The 21198-nt window shown below is 44.2% G+C and overlaps 1 protein-coding gene across 2 annotated transcripts in view; it reads left to right on the forward strand.

Annotated features, from left to right (window-relative positions):
• Positions 1-21198, forward strand: part of DOCK4 (dedicator of cytokinesis 4) — a 529522-nt gene that overhangs the window by 472922 nt on the left and 35402 nt on the right. For both annotated transcript variants that reach the window (XM_082254719.1, XM_082254720.1), the window contains 4 exons: positions 3450-3570; positions 10280-10361; positions 10634-10743; positions 11540-11612. In XM_082254719.1, the coding sequence (XP_082110845.1) occupies positions 3450-3570; positions 10280-10361; positions 10634-10743; positions 11540-11612 (386 nt within the window). The remainder of the gene's footprint in view (positions 1-3449; positions 3571-10279; positions 10362-10633; positions 10744-11539; positions 11613-21198) is intronic.

The following is a 21198-nucleotide window of genomic DNA, read 5'->3' on the forward strand; positions in this document are numbered from 1 at the left end:
GCGCCAGGGCCTGGGGGGGTGAGTAGGTCCCCTCTGCTTATGGTAATTTAGTAGACCAGTTGGCTAATGGGCTGCAGTTTATTTCTGATGCAGCTTTGGATACAGCTCCTGTGCTGTCCAAACTTTGTTTAAGTAGTGGTGATTAGGCAGGTGCTATGGCTTAAGAATTGGTCCGCAGACCAAGCCTTTTAAGAAAGCTCCCTTTGATCTGCCCTTTCAAGGCGATCGCTTGGGGCTACTGGATGGCATCATTAGGGATATAACGGGGGGGAAAATGTACCTTCCTACTATAGTCTAGAAAAGGAAAGCAGCCTCGCCGCAGAAAGGGGCCCTCCTTCTCAGCCCATAGAAAATTATTTTGTGCTTCTGGGACAGAGAATAGGGAAATAGATCTTTAAAATCTTCCCTGAGAGGTTCCAAGCAACCTTGGTCAGATAAGCCTAGAGCTAGCTTCCCCAGACCAGCCGACAAGACTCCTTCAGCATGAAGGTCGGCCCTCAGCCATTATTGGGGTGGGGGGGGGGACATCTTCGCTGGTTTCTGACTCCGAGGACTTCTTTGGTGAGCATCACCAAAGAAATGTTTCTTTTTGGGATCCCAGAAAGGGGGGACAAAGCTTGTCCTGTTCAGGTTTTTTAGGTCCTGAATCTCCTTGTGCGGATTTAATTCCTGCAAAGGTTCAGGTGATGTCTGTACTGCCTAAGGTTCCCCCCTATCCCTGTCCAGGGAATTGATTTACTTAGGTCTGATTCTATTTCTGACCAGGGTGGTCCTTCCTCTGCACAAACTTCAGGGACCACAGGCCGTGATTCACCGGCTGCTGTCACACAGATAGTTCTCTCTCCCATTTTGCATACATGTTCTGACTCTGGTGGTATCCACCTTAAAGTCAGTTCTGTTTGCACAGTCCTACATGCAGCTCCTTTAGCAGGTTCCACTCCACAGAAGGATACCGAAGTTCGTGGCGAGATTACCGGTTCCTCTGGCAGACACTGCAGGCATCCAAGGGCCATGGTAAGGCCAGTATCATCCTCGGCTCAGGCTTCTGCAATTCCTGCAGGGGAATCAAGGGCGATGATCTTCCAATCAATCTGGTGGCCATAAATGTCCCTTGGGGGCTTCCTCTCAGGGAAGACCAGTTGTCCCAAGGGCTGATCTACCATCCTGCTTTACAGTCGCTGGTTTTAATGGCTTAGCATATTGAAAGGCAGGCACTGAGGGATAGAGGTCTGTCTGGATCTGTGATCCCTACTATGGTGAAGGCAAGGAAATCGTCTTCCAGCAAGATTTACCATTGTACGTGGAAAGCGTGGATCTTAACCTTTCTTCAACAGGGCATTGATCAGAAGTTGGCCTTAAGTACCATCAAGGGCCAGGTGGCTGCCCTGACAATCTTCTTTCAGCGACCCCTAGTCATGCACTCTTTAGTTCATACCTTCATTCAGGGGGTTCGACATGTGGCTTCATCTGTACGATCTCTTTTGCCGCAATGGGATTTAAATTTAGTACTTTCGGTTCTCCAGAAACCTCCATTTGAGAATATTCGGGAGATTCCCTTGCCTATGTTATCCCAGAAGGTGACATTCTTGTTGGCTATTACCTCGGCCCGCAGGATATCAGAATTAGCGGTATTATCCTGTCGCAATCCCTATTTAGTCATCCATAGGGATAAAGTCGTTCTTCGTCCCTGTCCATCATTTCTGCCCAAAAGTTGTCTCTGACTTCCATTTGAATGAGTACATTGTGTTGCCTTCCTTGTGTCCCAAGCCGGCTCATCCCAAGGAATTTGCTTTGCATACCTTGGATGTGGTTTGTGCGATTTGGCTGTATCTGGCAGCTACTGAGTCCTTTCGGAGGTCAGACTCGCTTTTTGTGGTTACGGACGGAACAAGAAAGGGATGGTCGCATCTTCAGCTACCATCTCTAGAAGGATCAGACAGGCGGTGACTCAGGCCTGAGTGCTTCTTGGGCCTTCCATCATCAGGCATAAATATCACAAGTTTGCAAGGCAGCCACTTGGTCATCACTGCATACCTTCAAAAATTCTAGAAGGTAGATACTTTGGCATCTTCAGATGCTTCTTTTTGGCTGCAAGGTTTTGCAGGCTTCTGTTTAAGAGGGGTTTAAGAGGGGCTGTTCCCTCTTGAGGGGTGTTTTTCTTTAAAAAACCCGGTGACCCGGTTAAGGCTCCTGTGTCCTGGTTAAGAGCTCTTTTATTTAGCCTTGGGGGGGGGGGTTTTCCCCACCCCTTATTTCCCTTTGGGCATCCCAGTAGTTATGATTTATGGAGGGCTGTGTCCGTCGATGAACGAAAGAGAAAATGGCATTTTTGTACTTATCGTAAAATACATTTCTCAGAGTTAATCGACGGACACAGTACTCACCCTTCTATGGAGTGGGGGGTTATATACCAAGCTGAGGATGGCCAATGGGCGTAGCCAGGTGTTTTTTGTTCAGCTTAGTCCTACTTCTGGAGGAGGCAATATAACCCAGTAGTTATGATTTATGGAGCACTGTGTCCGTTGAACTCAGAGAAATTGATGTTACGGTAAGTACATAAATCCCACTTTCCAGCACATGCCAAAAATGTAACTGTCACATTGAATGTGCTTTCAACCAAACTGTCACACCATCCAATGGCTAGTGTCATAACTGATCACATGAGCAGCATCATGGCAGTTGAAGATTAAACAGAGGCCAAGATGGCAGGTTCCTTGGCTGAAAATGATAGAAGGATTTACTTCCACTTTAAATGCTTTGATTCTCCTGTTAACATATTTCTTGTGCCTTCATTTTATTATCACTTTTTTTTAGTGTAGAAACATACAGTATATCATATATACATACACACACATATGTAAATCTCTTTTGGTACATTATATATTTTCATATACAGGTCCCTCATTCCTGCTCTGGGCCCCTCCCTCCTGTCGAGTGCCCGCACAGCAAGCCGCTTGCTATAGGGGGCACCTGAGCCGAGCTGCAGATCTGTGTGTTCATTCAGACCTGGAGCTGCCATTTGGCCCTGCCCCCTCTCTCCCCTGATTGGCTGACTGACTTTGAGGGACACCAGCAGGAGCCAATGATGCTGCTGCTGTGTGTACGCCAATCAGGAGAGAGAGTCCCGGACGGCCGAGGGACTCGTGGACATCGTTGGATAGAGATGGGCTCAGGAAAGTGTTGGGGGGTGCTGGGGAGGCTTCTGCACACAGAAGGCTTTTTAGCTTAACGCATTGAATGCGTTAAGATAAAAAAAACCTTCTGACTTTACAACTCCTTTTACTAATGTAGTACAATACCAGTAGTGGTGCCTGGGTTTTAACAGTGCAGACCTATAGCATATAGACACTAGTTACATCTGTATCAATCAGCTGTTGTATTTGAAGCACTGAGCATTACTGAAATGGCTCATCATTGTTTTTCCTCTTTCTTTTTCTTTTATGACATAGTCCTTTAAGTTATCCAGCTGTAAATAGATACTCTTCATCCTCACTCTCATCACAAGCCTCAGCAGAAGTTAGCAATTTAACAGGACAGTCTGAAAGTTCTGATGAAGTCTTTCACATGCAGGTGGGTAATTGTAAAGTCTATGTTTTTTTTTTTATTATTAAATTAATAAACATGTTATACTTACCTGCTTTATGCAGTTGGTTCTGCACAGAGCAGCCTGGAGCCTCCTCTTCTCCGGTCCATCTTCAGCTCTCCGGGCCCCTCCCTCCTGTTGAGTGCCCCAACATCAAGCAGCTTGCTTTGGGGGCACTTGAGCCGAGTCACAGCTCCCTGTGTCCATTCAGACACAGAGCCATGACCAAGCCCACCCCCTCTCTATCCTTAATGGCTGAATGATTTTGATTGACAGTAGCTGGAGCCAATCGTACCGCGCTGCTGTCTCAGCCAATGAGGAGGGGAGTCCCAGGCAGCTTAGACACTTCTGCAACAATGCTGGATAAAGACTGGCTCAGATAAGTATTAGGGGAGGTTGAAGGGGGCTGCTGCACACAGAAGGCTTTTTTATCTTATTGCATAGAATGCATTAGGATAAAAAACCTTCTGCCTTCACAATCCCTTTAATATTGAAGTTCTTTATGATAAGAGTGAAGCCACCTTGTTAGAATTTTGGTGAAATTAAACTTTTTGCACGCTGTGCTCACAGATGTTCTTAAAGAGGATCTTCAGTCTTAAAGAAAAAATAAACACCAGCATCCACAAATACTGTAGTTGCTGATTTTTAAATGAAGGAAACTTACCTGTCCAGGGATCCAGAGATGTCCTTACCCGGTCCAGTTCTTTGCTGGTCTTTGGGTCCTTGGCATTGCCATGTTTACTTAGGGTAGCCGGCGGTGAATCATTTCAGCTTCACAGCCAGCTTGCCAGTGCACATGGTCCCGCAGCTTCCTGGGACCTGTGACATGTCCCAGAAGGTTGTGAGCGTAGGTAGGGGGAAAACATTGCTCCAATTGCCTAAGCAGTAGAAACAGAAGTGGAAGCGGGTACCAGCTTCCCCTCCCCCAAAAAACAAACCTCCAAAAATTGGAGAGAAGGGGGGAAGAAGTTGATAAAGCGGAACTTTGTATTTAGGGTGAAGTTGCGCCTTGAAGTTGTAGGTATGTAGTATGTTAGGATGAAGCTGCAAATAAAGAATTTGTATTTCAGCTATAAAGTTTAAAAACAGATACATTCTAGTTAACAGATCACCAGTGTTATAAATACATTGTTTCTTTATTGTTGCTGATAGGCAGTCATTGCAGGTTAATATTTAGATTCAAACCGCTCTAGCTATAGCAGTTCAGTGTGTTTTTTCTCAAGAGGAATGTTGGCTTTGAGCAAGCAGATCAAGCACAAAACTTGAACACCGAGATGTTCAATTTTTTTATGCAGTGATGATCTTCAAAAGGCGAGCCTGTCCAAGATATTATCCTGGACAGGTGTTATTAGTCTAGTGTTTTTTATTCATTTTTTTTTAAATCTGTAAAATTCTCTGATCAGGCAGCCATGTCTGATCAATACATTTACTAATCTCTAATATTAGACCCAGTGGATAACATTTACTGTTACATTTGCTTTACCTCCAGTGTACCCCCTAATATTCTATTAATTCCCGGTAGTGGAAAACATGCATATCTGCCAACTTTCCACAATGCACTGCTTTTTGCCTGAGCCACCAATAGGAAATGTTGGGCATTCTACTTTGGTTGGGGAAGGGGGGGGCATGCAAATATAAACACACATATATATATATATATATATATATATATATATATATATATATATATATATATATGCTAAGGTTATATATGCTAATCACCCTTTCTTTGCTGCCTATATCTTTGGATCTGGTTATTTTAACATTCTGTTGAATCGGCCTATGTGTTTTTCTGTTTTTCATTGTTTGCCTAATTTGAATTTTGAGACAAGCTTAGTTTAACTATAGGTATTTTTTAATACAAAATTAAGATACACTCTAGGTGGTATTGCGTATTATCCTTGCTACACAAAATCTCTGCATCACTGTCATTACCATGATTTGCGTTGCTGGTGTTGTGCCAGTGACAAAGACACTCTCCCACTCATAGACTGTCCATACCATCATTTTGATGGCTTCAGGCACAACTCCAAGCTTTATGAAATCACTGACAATGCAAATAGTCAATGCAGCAAGGCTGTACATACCCGTACTTCGGAGTTCTGTACGGACAACAAGCTTGAAAGAATAGTTCCAGAAACTGAAGAACATAACAGAAGAATGATTTACCCAATGATTTACCACCCAACTCCCCCACCTCTCCCTCTCCCCCCCCCCCTTTCCTTTTTTTTCCTTCCTCTTTCTTTTACCCCCCCCCCTTTTTATACACTTCTGAAAGTTTTCCACTCAATCACATATGAGGTACACTTCTTATTTAACGTCACCAACCCTCTTTATGTATCCTCCATATCTCTTTCACCTTCCCTGCCTACATCAAGCACTGTGACCTGTCCTATGAATCCTGGTACAGTAGTTGTTTTTTATTAGTAGTAGGAGGCAGTTCCATGCTGCAATAGATGTCCTTTTGAAATAAATATATGGTTGAGAAAGCACCACTACACTTGTTACATAAGTAAAATGTTGCCTTTAACTCATCTATATATCTCTATACTTATACAGTGCATCCAGAAAGTATTCACAGCGCTTCACTTTTTCCACATTTTGTAATGTTACAGCCTTGTTTTCCTCAAAATTTTACAAACCATACCCCATAATGTCCACGTGAAAGAAGTTTGTTTGAAATATTTGCTACATTTAAAAAAAAAAAAAAAAAAAAACAAATTACATGTACATAAGTATTGATGCCATTTTCTTAATACTTTGTTGAAGCACCAATTACAGCCTCAAGTCTTTTTGAGTATGATGCTACAAGCTTGACACACCTATTTTTTGGCATTTTCTCCCATTCTTCTTTGCAGGACCTCTCAAGCTCCATCAGGTTGAATGGGGAGCGTCAGTGGACAGCCATTTTCAGTTCTCTCCAGAGATGTTCAATCGAGTTCAATCTGGTCTCTGGCCGGGTCATTCAAGGACAGTCTCAGAGTTGTCCCGTAGCCACTCTTTTGTTATCTTGGCTGTGTGCTTAGGGTCCTTGTTCTGTTGTAAGATGAACCTTTTCCCCATTCTGAGGTCCAGAGCGCTCTGGAGTAGGTTTTCAACAAGGATGTCTCTGTACATTGCTGCATTCATCTTTCCCTTGATCCTGACTAGTCTCTCAGTTCCTGCTCCTGAAGAACATCCCCACAGCATGATGCTGCCACCACCATGCTTCATTGTAGAGATGGTAATGGCCAGGTGAGGAAAAGTGCCTGGTTTCCCTCACATATGACATATGACATTCAGGCCAAAGAGTTCCATCTTTGTTTCATCAGACCAGAGAATTTTGTTTCTCATGGTCTAAAAGTCCTTCAGGTGCTTTTTGGCAAACTCCAGGCAGGCTGTCATGTGCCTTTTACTTAGGAGTGTGCTTCCGTCAGGCCACTCTACCATGCAGGCCTGATTGGAGGAGTGCTGCAGAGCTTGTTTTCTTCTCTCCACAGAAAAACACTGGAGTTCTGTCAGAGTGACCATCAGGTTCTTGGTCACCACTCTGACTAAGGCCCTGCTTCCCCGATCACTTTGTTTGGCCAGGTGACCCCCTCTAGGTAAGAGTCCCAGTGGTTCCAAACTTGTTCCATTTACAGATGATGGAGGCCACTCATTGGGACCTTGGGACCTTCAATGCTGCAGAAAATCTTCTGCACCCTTCCCTAGGTCTGTGCCTCGATACAATCCTGTATTGGAGGTCTACAGACAATTCCTTGGACTTCATGGCTTGGTTTGTGCTTTGACATGCACTGGTAACTGTGGGACCATATATAGACAGGTGTTTTCCTTTTAAAATCATTAAAATCATGTCCAATTAACTGAATTTACCACAGGTGAACTCCAATCAAGTTGTAGAAACATCTCAAGGATGATAAGTGGAAATTGGATGCGATGCACCTGAACTCAATTTTGAGTGTCATGGCAAAGACTGTGAATACTTTTTTGTTTTTTATTTTGAGGGAAATAATAATTTAATCCGTTATGGAGTGAGGCTGTAACATAACAAAATGTGGAAAAAGTGAAGCGCTGTGAATACTTTCCGGATGCACTGTGTGTGTGTGTATGTGTGTGTGTATGTGTGTGTGTGTGTGTGTGTGTATACATATATATAGTAATTTTATCAGTTTTCTTCATGAACCTACTTTTTTGATGTACGACGTAGAAAAACATCTAATAAAAAAGTTTTAAACCTTTTTAAACCTGCAGTTGTGGAAATGCAAGAAGGTAAAAAAAATCCTTAGATTGGTCATTTACCTTCAAAGGCCTAACTCCTTGGTTTAAAATTTCAGAATGTTATTTCTTACTAAAATAAGCAACAATAATCAATAAGGTAACATTAGGAATGCTGTTGGAGAGTGGTTAGGTCTGTAAGAATGTGGATATCCTAGCCTGCTATGGCCATAGCCATAAGTTAAGAGAGCATTAGGCGCTTTAATTCATGTTTGTGTGACCCAAACTGGGTATTAGTTTGCATATGCCACAAGCAGTTCAACGTTTTGGGTGCTTATGTCAAGATATTTATTAATTTCCATCACATGTTCTGATGTTGGAGCCCCAGTGCATTGCTTCTGCAGCTTTGAGCATTTGAGTTTTAAGGAAACCTTTCAAGAGAGAAAATTTCCTACAAATGCCAGTTTCTGGCTGTCATGTTTACCCTTTAATACTTGTTCTTCCTGAAGCCTCGTACACACGCACCGATTGTTGGCCGTAAATTTTCGGCCAACGTCGGATCGGCCGATTGTCGGCTTGTTAGTATGATGCTTACGACAACCGACTGCGACTTTTCATCCGAACAAAATCTGGTGTGCATGCTATAAAATTTTTGTTGGCCTTCACCAGAACGGCCGTTTGTTCGTCAGTCAGTACAGATTTCGGCCGACAAAAGTCAGATGAGCAAGACTGGGCATGCTCAGAGAAGAAAAAACACACGGAAAGTAAACCAGAACATGACATCACTTCTGCAGTTGGTTGTTGTTGGCCGACAAAATTCGTGTGCAGTCTAGAGCACATTTCAACCAACACAACACTGGACAAAAGACGGCCGATTGGTCGGCCAACAATCGGTGCGTGTGTACAAGGCTTTACTTGAAGCAAGAATGCAAATAAGCCTCTCCAATGTTTTATATGTTTATTCTGGATTAGTAACTCAAATCTGATTGAACTTGGTTGGTGAATGTATTGCCAGACAACTAGCATCTTCAGGAGTGGATTGGCAATGGCAACCCCTATAGTTTCTCAGGAAAACTTTATGTTGAACTCCACTTCTTTGAACAAACGTAGGTGGGTCCAGCATGCAGGTTCCACCACCAGTATGCACTCACCATAGCAATAGCAAAAGGAGCACTTTTATTGAATGTTAGTAAATATCACCGTGGACACTTCTTGGACAACAGAAATAATTTTGTTTGGGATTTTGTGGACGTTTGATTGTTTTATGAACTTTTTTTTGCACTTTTAATTTATTTAATATAAACATTTTTGGTCATTCTATATACACATATTCATATAATTTTATGAAATATTCCATATGCACTTTTTTTTAGATTACTTCATATCTTTTATGTGTGGCTGTTTATGAGGTTTTGTCACCTTTTGTGCTAGCTACTTTCAGTCTCCGAGCGCTCAACGTTCCTTGTTTGTAGATTCTTTTTTAACTAGTTAAAGGCTTAAAGTGTTTGAAACCACAGACAGCTAGGCAACTAAAGGAAAAAAACATGAGGCAGCGGGAACTAAAAATAGTACAAGGTATCCAAGAAAAAGGTGGTATACCTTTAACTTTCCAACTCACTTAGTAAGTATAAAGTGGGGCTCTATGGTCAAACCACAATGCATATAGAAATTAGGTAGACAAAAAAGACTGCCCAAAGTCCATATGTCTGAGCCACCGAGGTGTAGTTATAAAATGAGGACCAAAAGTCAAAAATTCTTTAATAGTGCAACAAATGCAACTAAGTATAAATACAAAAAGGAACCACCCATCATAACCAATAAACAGACAAATTCTTAAAAACCAAACAACCAAAGATATGTGCCAGACGCCACACTCACATACTCACAGCCAAATGATACTATGTAAATAACACATTATCTGTGAATACCTGAAGGCTGTGTAAATATTGTTCCACCTTGGAGGTATCAAACAGGTACCGCAGCAATAAGGACTGTTATAGTGGTACAGCCCACTGACCCAAGAAATGTGGTCACTGTGGGTCATGAAACAACTACCAATGCTGCACACCTGACAATTTGAAGTCACCCAAATGGACCAGGTACCTAGAGTATGAAAGTGAGCAAGCAAAATTGGAAATCATTGACGGCTCCTTGGGTACCTGAATAAATGCAAATAGAAACAGTCTCTTGAAAAGTTCTCAGTAAGAGGTGTATGATGAATAATCTGTAGTCTTCACTGCTGATATTCATGCAAAAGTGACCTAGTCGCCAGTGGCAGCCTACATATTTCTGTCAGGACAGGTTTCCTTTAAGAGAGCTGATATAAGTTTATAGATACTCTAGGAAACCAGCCTTCTTTTTGAAAAAAAAAAAAAAAAACTTACCATATGGGTAAGGGTTCATTCAGCCACCCACAGGCAATTGCATAACCTTGCATTTTTCATGTTTGAAACTAGGGCTTAAAATGTTTTCTTCTTCCATTTGTATTGTGTATTTCAGCCTAGTCCATCTACCTCAAGTCTGAGTTCTACACATTCTGCCTCCCCAAATGTTACAAGTTCTGCTCCATCAAGTGCAAGAGGTATTGCATGTTTCATATATTTTACAAAAGCCTTGTTTATGCTATGTCATTTTGTTCCTATAAATATACCCATTTAGGCTATAGACAATATTTTAAACGTTTAATACTGTATTACCATTCCAATTTATAGACTATATAGATTTCCTTAACCAGTAAAATTCCTATAAGCTACCAATAGCTTGCCTACAAGAATTCACATCTGAAGAATACTTTGCACAAGAATATGGTTATTTTATTTATATTGTTTTGATTGCTATGTCTTCTGTTTTTAGCTTCCCCACTGTTATCTGACAAACACAAGCATTCCAGAGAAAATGCCTGCCTGTCCCCAAGAGAGAGACCCTGCAGTGCCATATTTCCAATCCCTGCTGAACCTCCCCAGGTAGTCAGATTTAAAGAAAACTGTCAACGTGTGCTTTAACAGATAACGCTTGATTGAAATTGTTATCTTTTATATAATACATTTAGCATTTTAATAAAGAGATACTGAATATATAATCAATAACTGGCAAACAATAAAAAATATGCACTTTTATTTTAACAAAACCATTGTTTTAGCTGAAATAGATCAATGCATACATTACGAAAGACTTATAACATAGGCTGTTGCAATTTGCCTTGAGTAAAAGATCATTATTTTTCTAATGCATCAGTATTCTGTTCTTATTAAGTAGTTAATCTTTGTAGAAATATCCACTAGCTAGGTTTTAATAATACCATCCTGGTTTCCATTCTTTAGATAATGTTGCTTGGTAACCTGAATCTGAGAGTAGATAAAGCTAACAAATGTATTTATTTTAATCATTAAAATTATACACACTAGGACTGGTACTCTACACTGATGCTCTACTCAAGTCATAAAAATACATATGTCTGCTTTGCAGAAATACAAGGCCTTCAGTCTGATATCTTGTTATTTGCTTCTCTTTCTTATTAATCTTGATATTTCTTAAAGTGCATGTGGGATTCAATGTTTGAATAATCTATAGTGCTGGAAATAAACCTTTTCATACCTAAAAACCTCACAGCCTGACATCAAAAAGTACTCACTGCGATAAAAAAAAAAAAGAAAGAATATATATATATATATATAATTTCCCTATGTCAATGTTGTTGCTGTACGCGCATGATTATACAATGTACACATACATGCAATAACCAGGATATTTTTTTCCTAGAGAGTGTTATTTAATCACATTGGAGAAAACACCTTGCCCCGGAGTGACCCAAATCTTTCTGCGCCAGATAAAGGTATTTCAGAAAAACAACTCCTATGTCTTTCAGCACTCAGCATATTTGTCTTTGTAGAAATATTCTCAGCATATGCTGCCCCAGAGAGCTTTCTTTCATATATGTAAAATCAATTGTTTTCATGGCAGCAAGATATAGGATTGTAATCAGTAACATAAAATGTGTAAGAAACAATCATGATGAATAAAATATGCAGCCTGTGTCTCACATCTGAGTGTAATGTTATCTGTAGGGTAAGTGGCCAATGTGATATCCCCATTTTGATCATTTTGATGTTAATAGGTGACTATAGATACCTCCAGCTATTGTTCTTTAAAGGTAGGATGTTCCTTAGGTGTGTATTGATCGAACAGGCATGCTGTTCTGAATTAAGGGTTTATGTTTACTTGTTGGCAGCCAAGGCATTTGTATTTCTGCACATCTGTCATCTGATGTCAGTGGAAAAGTGGACTTGAACTCAAAAAGTGACAATTAGCTACGTTAAAGAGAACATTTAGAAATGTTAATGGTGACATACCAGTACCCTGAAAATGTGCCTTTGTCTAGAATTAGTTGTGGCAAGATAGCAGTGCACTTTCAGATATGCGAGTGCGCATCAAAGCCTTATAGTTGTGTATATATATATATATATATATATATATATATATATATACAGTACATTGTAAGGTCAGAGGCACTGGGACTCTGACTTGCTAGTCTTAGGAGATTTGGAGTTAGATTTGGTGATGTCACTACTGTGCTCATCACTGTTCTTGATTAGGGTTGAGCGGACACCTAGATGTCCGTGTTCGACGGGTTCGGCCGAACTTTAAAAAAAAGTCCGGGTCCGTGTCCCGGACTTTTACCGAACTTTTCCCGGACACCGAACCCCATTGAAGTCAATGGGGACCCGAACTTTAAGGCACTAAAATGGCTCTAAAACACCAAAGGAAAGGGCTAGAGTGCTGCAAATGGCAGCAAAACGTAATTAAGAGCATGGCAAGTGCTCTGCAAACAAATGTGGATAGGGAAATAACTTAAAACAACAAAAAAAAACAGAAAAATAAAACAATGTTCTTCTTCATCTCTGAAGGACGAGGCCCATATGGAGTAGGAGGGAGGTTGAGGTGGTGGTGGATGTGGCGGTGACATAGGCGTGCGCACAGGGTGTGCTGGGTGTGCCTGGGCACACCCTAATCACCTAGGGCACATAGCATTGCCAGTGAGGAGATGGGAAAGATCTCCCTGGGACCTGCTCTGCTCTATTTCTCCTTGCCTACAGGTACATGGCCCCGATACATTACTCTCCCTGCTGGCAAACACATGCATGTGTATTTCAACTTTGGGGTGCACACCTTAATGCAATAGGCTGCGCACACCTATGGGCGGTGTAGGTGGAAGCGGCGGTGGAGGAGGACCAGGGCCGGATTAACAGCATCATGGGCTTGGTGCTGAGGATTTTGAAGGGCCTTAGGGCCGTGCCTTGCCATGCACCCAGAGGAGGAAGGGTGCAGCCATGCATGCCTAATTCAACATGGGATGCTGTCTCTGAAGCCCATAAACACATCCATGCATCGCCAACTGTCCCTCCTTGTCCGGCCTTCACGCTGTGTGGGGAGGTTCTGAGGGTGCTGCCTGGGGAAGCGAGCATAGAAGCCAGACTTCTGTGTTTACAAGTGACAGAAGAGCGGTAACAGTGAATATGGCCAACCCGGGGCCTATATAAAAGGTAGGGGCCTGGAGCTGCAGCTCCAATAGCCCCTACATTAATCTGGCCCTGAGGAGGAGGACGAGGTAGCCAACACTGCTTCTTTTCACAAATTTTAAATGAGGGTACACCCCAAAAGAGTGAGAAAGAGCAAAAATGGAACAATGGGTGGGTAAGGTCGGTATCCATTGCTATTCTGCATAAGGTACGGAAAAGTCCCGTGGGATCCATGCCTGGTTCATTTTAATGAACGTGAGCTTGTCCACATTGTCTCTGGACAGGCGGCTGCGCTTGTCTGTTATAACGCCCCCAGCCGTGCTAAATACCCGTTCAGATAATACACTGGCTGCAGGGCACGCCAGCACCTCCAAGGCGTAAAGGGCAAGCTCAGGCCATGTGCCCAATTTGGAGACCCAGAAGTTGAAGGGGGCAGACCCGTCATTCACTACATGTAGGCGTGTGCACACATACTGCTCCACCATGTTGGTAAAATGCTGCCTCCTGCTAAGACGTTCCATCTGAGCTGCTGGTGCTGCTGTTTGTTGTGGCGTGCTGACAAAGCTTTTCCACATTTCGGCCATGCTAACCCTGCCTTCTGAGGTGCTGGCGGTGCCCTGGTTGCGTTGGCGACCTCCTCCTCCTCCTCCTCTGCCTTGTGCTTCCACTGTGGCCCCGCTGTCAGATGGGAATGCCAGCAGCATGGCGTCTACCAGCGTGCGCTTGTACTCGCGCATCTTGTGATCGCGCTCCAGTGAGTGAATTAAGGACGGTACGTTGTCCTTGTAACGGGGATCCAGCAGCGTGGCCACCCAGTAATCAGCACAAGTTAGAATGTGGGCAACTCGGCGGTCGTTGTGGAGACACTGCAGCATGTAATCGCTCATGTGTGCCAGGCTGCCCAGAGGCAACGAAAGGCTGTCCTCTGTGGGAGGTGTATGGTCCGTGTCCTCTGTATCCCCCCAGCCACGCACCAGTGATGGCCATGAGCTGGCCTGGGTGCCACCCTGCTGTGAACATGGTTCCATCTCCTCCTCCAGCTCCTCCTCCTCCTCATCCTCCTCATCCTCCAGAACTGTGCCCCTGCTGGACAATTGCGTCCCTGGCGTTTGCGTGTGCAGGAACCCACCCTCGGAGCCCCTTGCGAATGACTGCCCTGAAAGCCTTGGAAATGTTACCTCTTCATCCTCCTCCTCCTCCTCATCCTGTGCCACATCCTCTTCCATCATCGCCCGAATTGTTTTTTCAAGGAGGCATAGAAGTGGGATAGTTAAGCTGAGAACGGCGTCATTGCCACTGGCCATGTTGGTGGAGTACTCAAAACAGCGCAACAAGGCACACAGGTCTCGCATGGAGGCCCAGTTATTGGTGGTGAAGTGGTGCTGTTCCGCAGAGCGACTCACGCGTGCGTGCTGCAGCTGAAACTCCACTATGGCCTGCTGCTGCTCGCACAGTCTTTCCAGCATGTGCAAGGTGGAGTTCCACCTTGTGGGCACGTCACATATGAGGCGGTGAGCGGGAAGGCCGAAGTTACGCTGCAGCGCTGCCAGGCGAGCAGCAGCAGGGTGAGAACGCCGAAAGTGCGCACAAACGGCCCGCACTTTCTGCAGCAGCTCTGACATATCGGGGTAGTTTTTAAGGAACCTCTGCACCACCAAATTCAGCACATGCGCCAGGCAAGGGATGTGCGTCAAACCGGCTAGGCCCAGAGCTGCTATGAGATTTCGCCCGTTATCGCACACCACCAGGCCGGGCTTGAGGCTCGCTGGCAGCAACCACTCATTTGTCTGCTGTTCCATGCTCCTCCACAACTCCTGGGCGGTGTGTGGTTTGTCCCCCAAACAGGCAAGTTGTAAAACTGCCTGCTGTCGTTTACCCCTGGCCGTGCTGAAGTTGGTGGTGAAGGTGTTACGCTGTCCGGATGAGGAGGCGGTAGAGGATGAGGAAGCGGAGTAGGAGGAGTTAGGAACAGGAGGCAAACTGAAGCGCCCTGCAATCCTCGGTGGTGGAAGGACATGCGCCAAATTGCTATCCGCCTCAGGCCCATCCGCCACTGCATTTACCCAGTGTGCCGTTAGGGAGATATAACGCCCCTGACCGTGCTTACTGGTCCACGTATCCGTAGTTAGGTGGACCTTGGCACAGATGGCGTTGCGCAGTGCACACCTGATTTTTTCCCCCACTTGGTTGTGCAGGGAAGGGATGGCTTGCCTGGAAAAGTAGTGGCGGCTGGGCACGACGTACTGTGGGACAGCCACCGACATAAGGTTTTTAAAACTGTGCGTCTCCACCAGACGGAATGACAGCATTTCAAAGGCCAATAATTTTGAAATGCTGGCATTCAGGGCCAGGGATCGCGGGTGGGTAGGGGGGTACTTCCTCTTCCTCTCAAGTGTTTGGGAGATGGAAAGCTGAACGCTTCCACGGGACATTGTGGAGATGGTTGTTGGTGACCCAGGTGGTGGTGTTGCTGACAGATCGTCTGTTTGCGGGGTGGCAGGTGCCGGTATCACTACAGATGTGGCTGGAGCGGCCGAGACTGCAGCAGAAGAGGAAGCAGGATGAGCCAGAGACGTTTCTTGGTTTTGAAGGTGTGTACTCCACTGCAGCTCGTGCTTTGCACTTAGATGCCTGATCATGCAGGTTGTGCTCAGGTTGAGAAGGTTCATGCCTCGCTTCAAGCTCTGATTGCACAGGGTGCAAACCACTCGTGTCCTGTCATCAGCACATTTTCTAAAGAACTTCCACGCTAGAGAACTCCTTTGAGCTGACTTTGGTGCGCTCGTTCCCTTGCTGCGTTGGGCAGTAGCGGGCGTAGTGTCTAGGGCACGGCCGCTCCGCTTCTGCACCCTGCTCCCTCTTCTGCTGTGCTGGTGGCTCTGTGCGACCACCGCCTCTTCCTCCAAACTACTCAGTTCACCTGCGTGACGTTCATTCCATGTGGGGTCGAGGACCTCATCGTCCTCCACATCATCTTCCACCCAGTCTTCACCCCTGCCCTCCTTGTCGGTCTCCACAATGCTGAACGCCGCAGCAGTTGGCACCTGCGTTTCGTCATCATCGGAGACGTGCTGCGATGATCCTTGCATGTACTCATCTTGAGAAATAAGTGGTTGGGCATCGCTGCACTCAATCTCTTCCACTTCTGGGGCAGGGCTAGGTGGATGGCCCTGGGAAACCCTGCTGACAGAGTCCTCAAAAAGAATAAGAGACTGCTGTATGGCTTGGGGCTCAGACTGCTGGCCTGATTTGCAAGGGGGTGAGGTGAAAGACGGTTGGACATTGGCTGCAGGTGCCAACTCTGACCTTTCTGCAGTAGACTGGGTGGGAGACAATGTGAAGGAACTGGAGGCACTGTCAGCAGCAAACCAATCTACTATCGCCTCAACTTGTTCTGGCCTCATCACTTCTAGGGGCGTTTGATGCCCTACCAAATACTGATGCAGGTTCTGTCGCCTACTCACACTTGAGGAAGGTGTTTCACTTGTGCGTGTAGCTGGCACAGATCGACCATGTCCTCTCCTTGCAACAGGAGCTCTACCAGCAGCACCACGACCCAGGCCACGGCCCTTATTTGACGGTCTCCTCATATTTCTGTAATTTAAGATCTTGCCCTAGAAAGGTTTTTATTGAATAGCGGAATAGAAAATATGATCCAAAAAAAGTGTATGTATATCACACGTACACAACCACACTAGGCCCCAATTACTATTGTTTGTACCCCTAAAAGGCTAGATGAGGAGTAGGGGGAGTATGGAACAGGCAGCACCCTCAAACCTTCAGAAGTATGAGATGAACCCCAACAACTTGGAAAGGTGGATCTCTCTCACACGTACCGACACAGACTATCCCGCAATTCAATTGATCCTCAAAGGTTTTTATTGAATAGCGGAATAGGAAATATGATCAAAAAAAGTGTATGTATCTCGCACGTACACAACCACACTAGGCCCCAATTACTATTGTTTGTACCCCTAAAAGGCTAGATGAGGAGTAGGGGGGGTATGGAACAGGCAGCACCCTCAAACCTTCAGAAGTATGAGATGAACCCCAACAACTTGGAAAGGTGGATCTCTCTCACACGTACCGACACAGACTATCCCGCAATTCAATTGATCCTCAAAGGTTTTTATTGAATAGCGGAATAGGAAATATGATCAAAAAAAGTGTATGTATCTCGCACGTACACAACCACACTAGGCCCCAATTACTATTGTTTGTACCCCTAAAAGGCTAGATGAGGAGTAGGGGGGGTATGGAACAGGCAGCACCCTCAAACCTTCAGAAGTATGAGATGAACCCCAACAACTTGGAAAGGTGGATCTCTCTCACACGTACCGACACAGACTATCCCGCAATTCAATTGATCCTCAAAGGTTTTTATTGAATAGCGTAATAGGAAATATGATCAAAAAAAGTGTATGTATCTCGCACGTACACAACCACACTAGGCCCCAATTACTATTGTTTGTACCCCTAAAAGGCTAGATGAGGAGTAGGGGGGGTATGGAACAGGCAGCACCCTCAAACCTTCAGAAGTATGAGATGAACCCCAACAACTTGGAAAGGTGGATCTCTCTCACACGTACCGACACAGACTATCCCGCAATTCAATTGATCCTCAAAGGTTTTTATTGAATAGCGGAATAGGAAATATGATCAAAAAAAGTGTATGTATCTCGCACGTACACAACCACACTAGGCCCCAATTACTATTGTTTGTACCCCTAAAAGGCTAGATGAGGAGTAGGGGGGGTATGGAACAGGCAGCACCCTCAAACCTTCAGAAGTATGAGATGAACCCCAACAACTTGGAAAGGTGGATCCCTCTCACACGTACCAACACAGACTATCCCCCAATTTAACTGATCCCCAAAGGTTTTTGATTAAATAGCGGAATAGAAAATATGATCCCAAAAAAGTGTATGTATATCACACGTACACAACCACACTAGGCCCCAATTACTATTGTTTGTACCCCTAAAAGGCTAGGAGTAGGGGGAGTATGGAACAGGCAGCACCCTCAAACCTTCAGAAGTATGAGATGAACCTCAACAACTTGGAAAGGTGGATCTCTCTCACACGTACCAACACAGACTATCCCCCAATTTAACTGATCCCCAAAGGTTTTTGATTAAATAGCGGAATAGAAAATATGATCCCAAAAAAGTGTATGTATATCACACGTACACAACCACACTAGGCCCCAATTACTATTGTTTGTACCCCTAAAAGGCTAGGAGTAGGGGGAGTATGGAACAGGCAGCACCCTCAAACCTTCAGAAGTATGAGATGAACCCCAACAACTTGGAAAGGTGGATCTCTCTCACACGTACCAACACAGACTATCCCCCAATTTAACTGATCCCCAAAGGTTTTTGATTAAATAGCGGAATAGAAAATATGATCCCAAAAAAGTGTATGTATATCACACGTACACAACCACACTAGGCCCCAATTACTATTGTTTGTACCCCTAAAAGGCTAGGAGTAGGGGGAGTATGGAACAGGCAGCACCCTCAAACCTTCAGAAGTATGAGATGAACCCCAACAACTTGGAAAGGTGGATCTCTCTCACACGTACCAACACAGACTATCCCCCAATTTAACTGATCCCCAAAGGTTTTTGATTAAATAGCGGAATAGAAAATATGATCCCAAAAAAGTGTATGTATATCACACGTACACAACCACACTAGGCCCCAATTACTATTGTTTGTACCCCTAAAAGGCTAGGAGTAGGGGGAGTATGGAACAGGCAGCACCCTCAAACCTTCAGAAGTATGAGATGAACCTCAACAACTTGGAAAGGTGGATCTCTCTCACACGTACCAACACAGACTATCCCCCAATTTAACTGATCCCCAAAGGTTTTTGATTAAATAGCGGAATAGAAAATATGATCCCAAAAAAGTGTATGTATATCACACGTACACAACCACACTAGGCCCCAATTACTATTGTTTGTACCCCTAAAAGGCTAGGAGTAGGGGGAGTATGGAACAGGCAGCACCCTCAAACCTTCAGAAGTATGAGATGAACCTCAACAACTTGGAAAGGTGGATCTCTCTCACACGTACCAACACAGACTATCCCCCAATTTAACTGATCCCCAAAGGTTTTTGATTAAATAGCGGAATAGAAAATATGATCCCAAAAAAGTGTATGTATATCACACGTACACAACCACACTAGGCCCCAATTACTATTGTTTGTACCCCTAAAAGGCTAGGAGTAGGGGGAGTATGGAACAGGCAGCACCCTCAAACCTTCAGAAGTATGAGATGAACCCCAACAACTTGGAAAGGTGGATCTCTCTCACACGTACCAACACAGACTATCCCCCAATTTAACTGATCCCCAAAGGTTTTTGATTAAATAGCGGAATAGAAAATATGATCCCAAAAAAGTGTATGTATATCACACGTACACAACCACACTAGGCCCCAATTACTATTGTTTGTACCCCTAAAAGGCTAGGAGTAGGGGGAGTATGGAACAGGCAGCACCCTCAAACCTTCAGAAGTATGAGATGAACCCCAACAACTTGGAAAGGTGGATCTCTCTCACACGTACCAACACAGACTATCCCCCAATTTAACTGATCCCCAAAGGTTTTTGATTAAATAGCGGAATAGAAAATATGATCCCAAAAAAGTGTATGTATATCACACGTACACAACCACACTAGGCCCCAATTACTATTGTTTGTACCCCTAAAAGGCTAGGAGTAGGGGGAGTATGGAACAGGCAGCACCCTCAAACCTTCAGAAGTATGAGATGAACCCCAACAACTTGGAAAGGTGGATCTCTCTCACACGTACCAACACAGACTATCCCCCAATTTAACTGATCCCCAAAGGTTTTTGATTAAATAGCGGAATAGAAAATATGATCCCAAAAAAGTGTATGTATATCACACGTACACAACCACACTAGGCCCCAATTACTATTGTTTGTACCCCTAAAAGGCTAGGAGTAGGGGGAGTATGGAACAGGCAGCACCCTCAAACCTTCAGAAGTATGAGATGAACCTCAACAACTTGGAAAGGTGGATCTCTCTCACACGTACCAACACAGACTATCCCCCAATTTAACTGATCCCCAAAGGTTTTTGATTAAATAGCGGAATAGAAAATATGATCCCAAAAAAGTGTATGTATATCACACGTACACAACCACACTAGGCCCCAATTACTATTGTTTGTACCCCTAAAAGGCTAGGAGTAGGGGGAGTATGGAACAGGCAGCACCCTCAAACCTTCAGAAGTATGAGATGAACCCCAACAACTTGGAAAGGTGGATCTCTCTCACACGTACCAACACAGACTATCCCCCAATTTAACTGATCCCCAAAGGTTTTTGATTAAATAGCGGAATAGAAAATATGATCCCAAAAAAGTGTATGTATATCACACGTACACAACCACACTAGGCCCCAATTACTATTGTTTGTACCCCTAAAAGGCTAGGAGTAGGGGGAGTATGGAACAGGCAGCACCCTCAAACCTTCAGAAGTATGAGATGAACCCCAACAACTTGGAAAGGTGGATCTCTCTCACACGTACCAACACAGACTATCCCCCAATTTAACTGATCCCCAAAGGTTTTTGATTAAATAGCGGAATAGAAAATATGATCCCAAAAAAGTGTATGTATATCACACGTACACAACCACACTAGGCCCCAATTACTATTGTTTGTACCCCTAAAAGGCTAGGAGTAGGGGGAGTATGGAACAGGCAGCACCCTCAAACCTTCAGAAGTATGAGATGAACCCCAACAACTTGGAAAGGTGGATCTCTCTCACACGTACCAACACAGACTATCCCCCAATTTAACTGATCCCCAAAGGTTTTTGATTAAATAGCGGAATAGAAAATATGATCCCAAAAAAGTGTA

This window comes from Pelophylax lessonae (assembly GCF_965119305.1).
Source record: "Pelophylax lessonae genome assembly, chromosome: 4".
In the NCBI taxonomy this organism is placed as follows: Eukaryota; Metazoa; Chordata; class Amphibia; order Anura; family Ranidae; genus Pelophylax; species Pelophylax lessonae.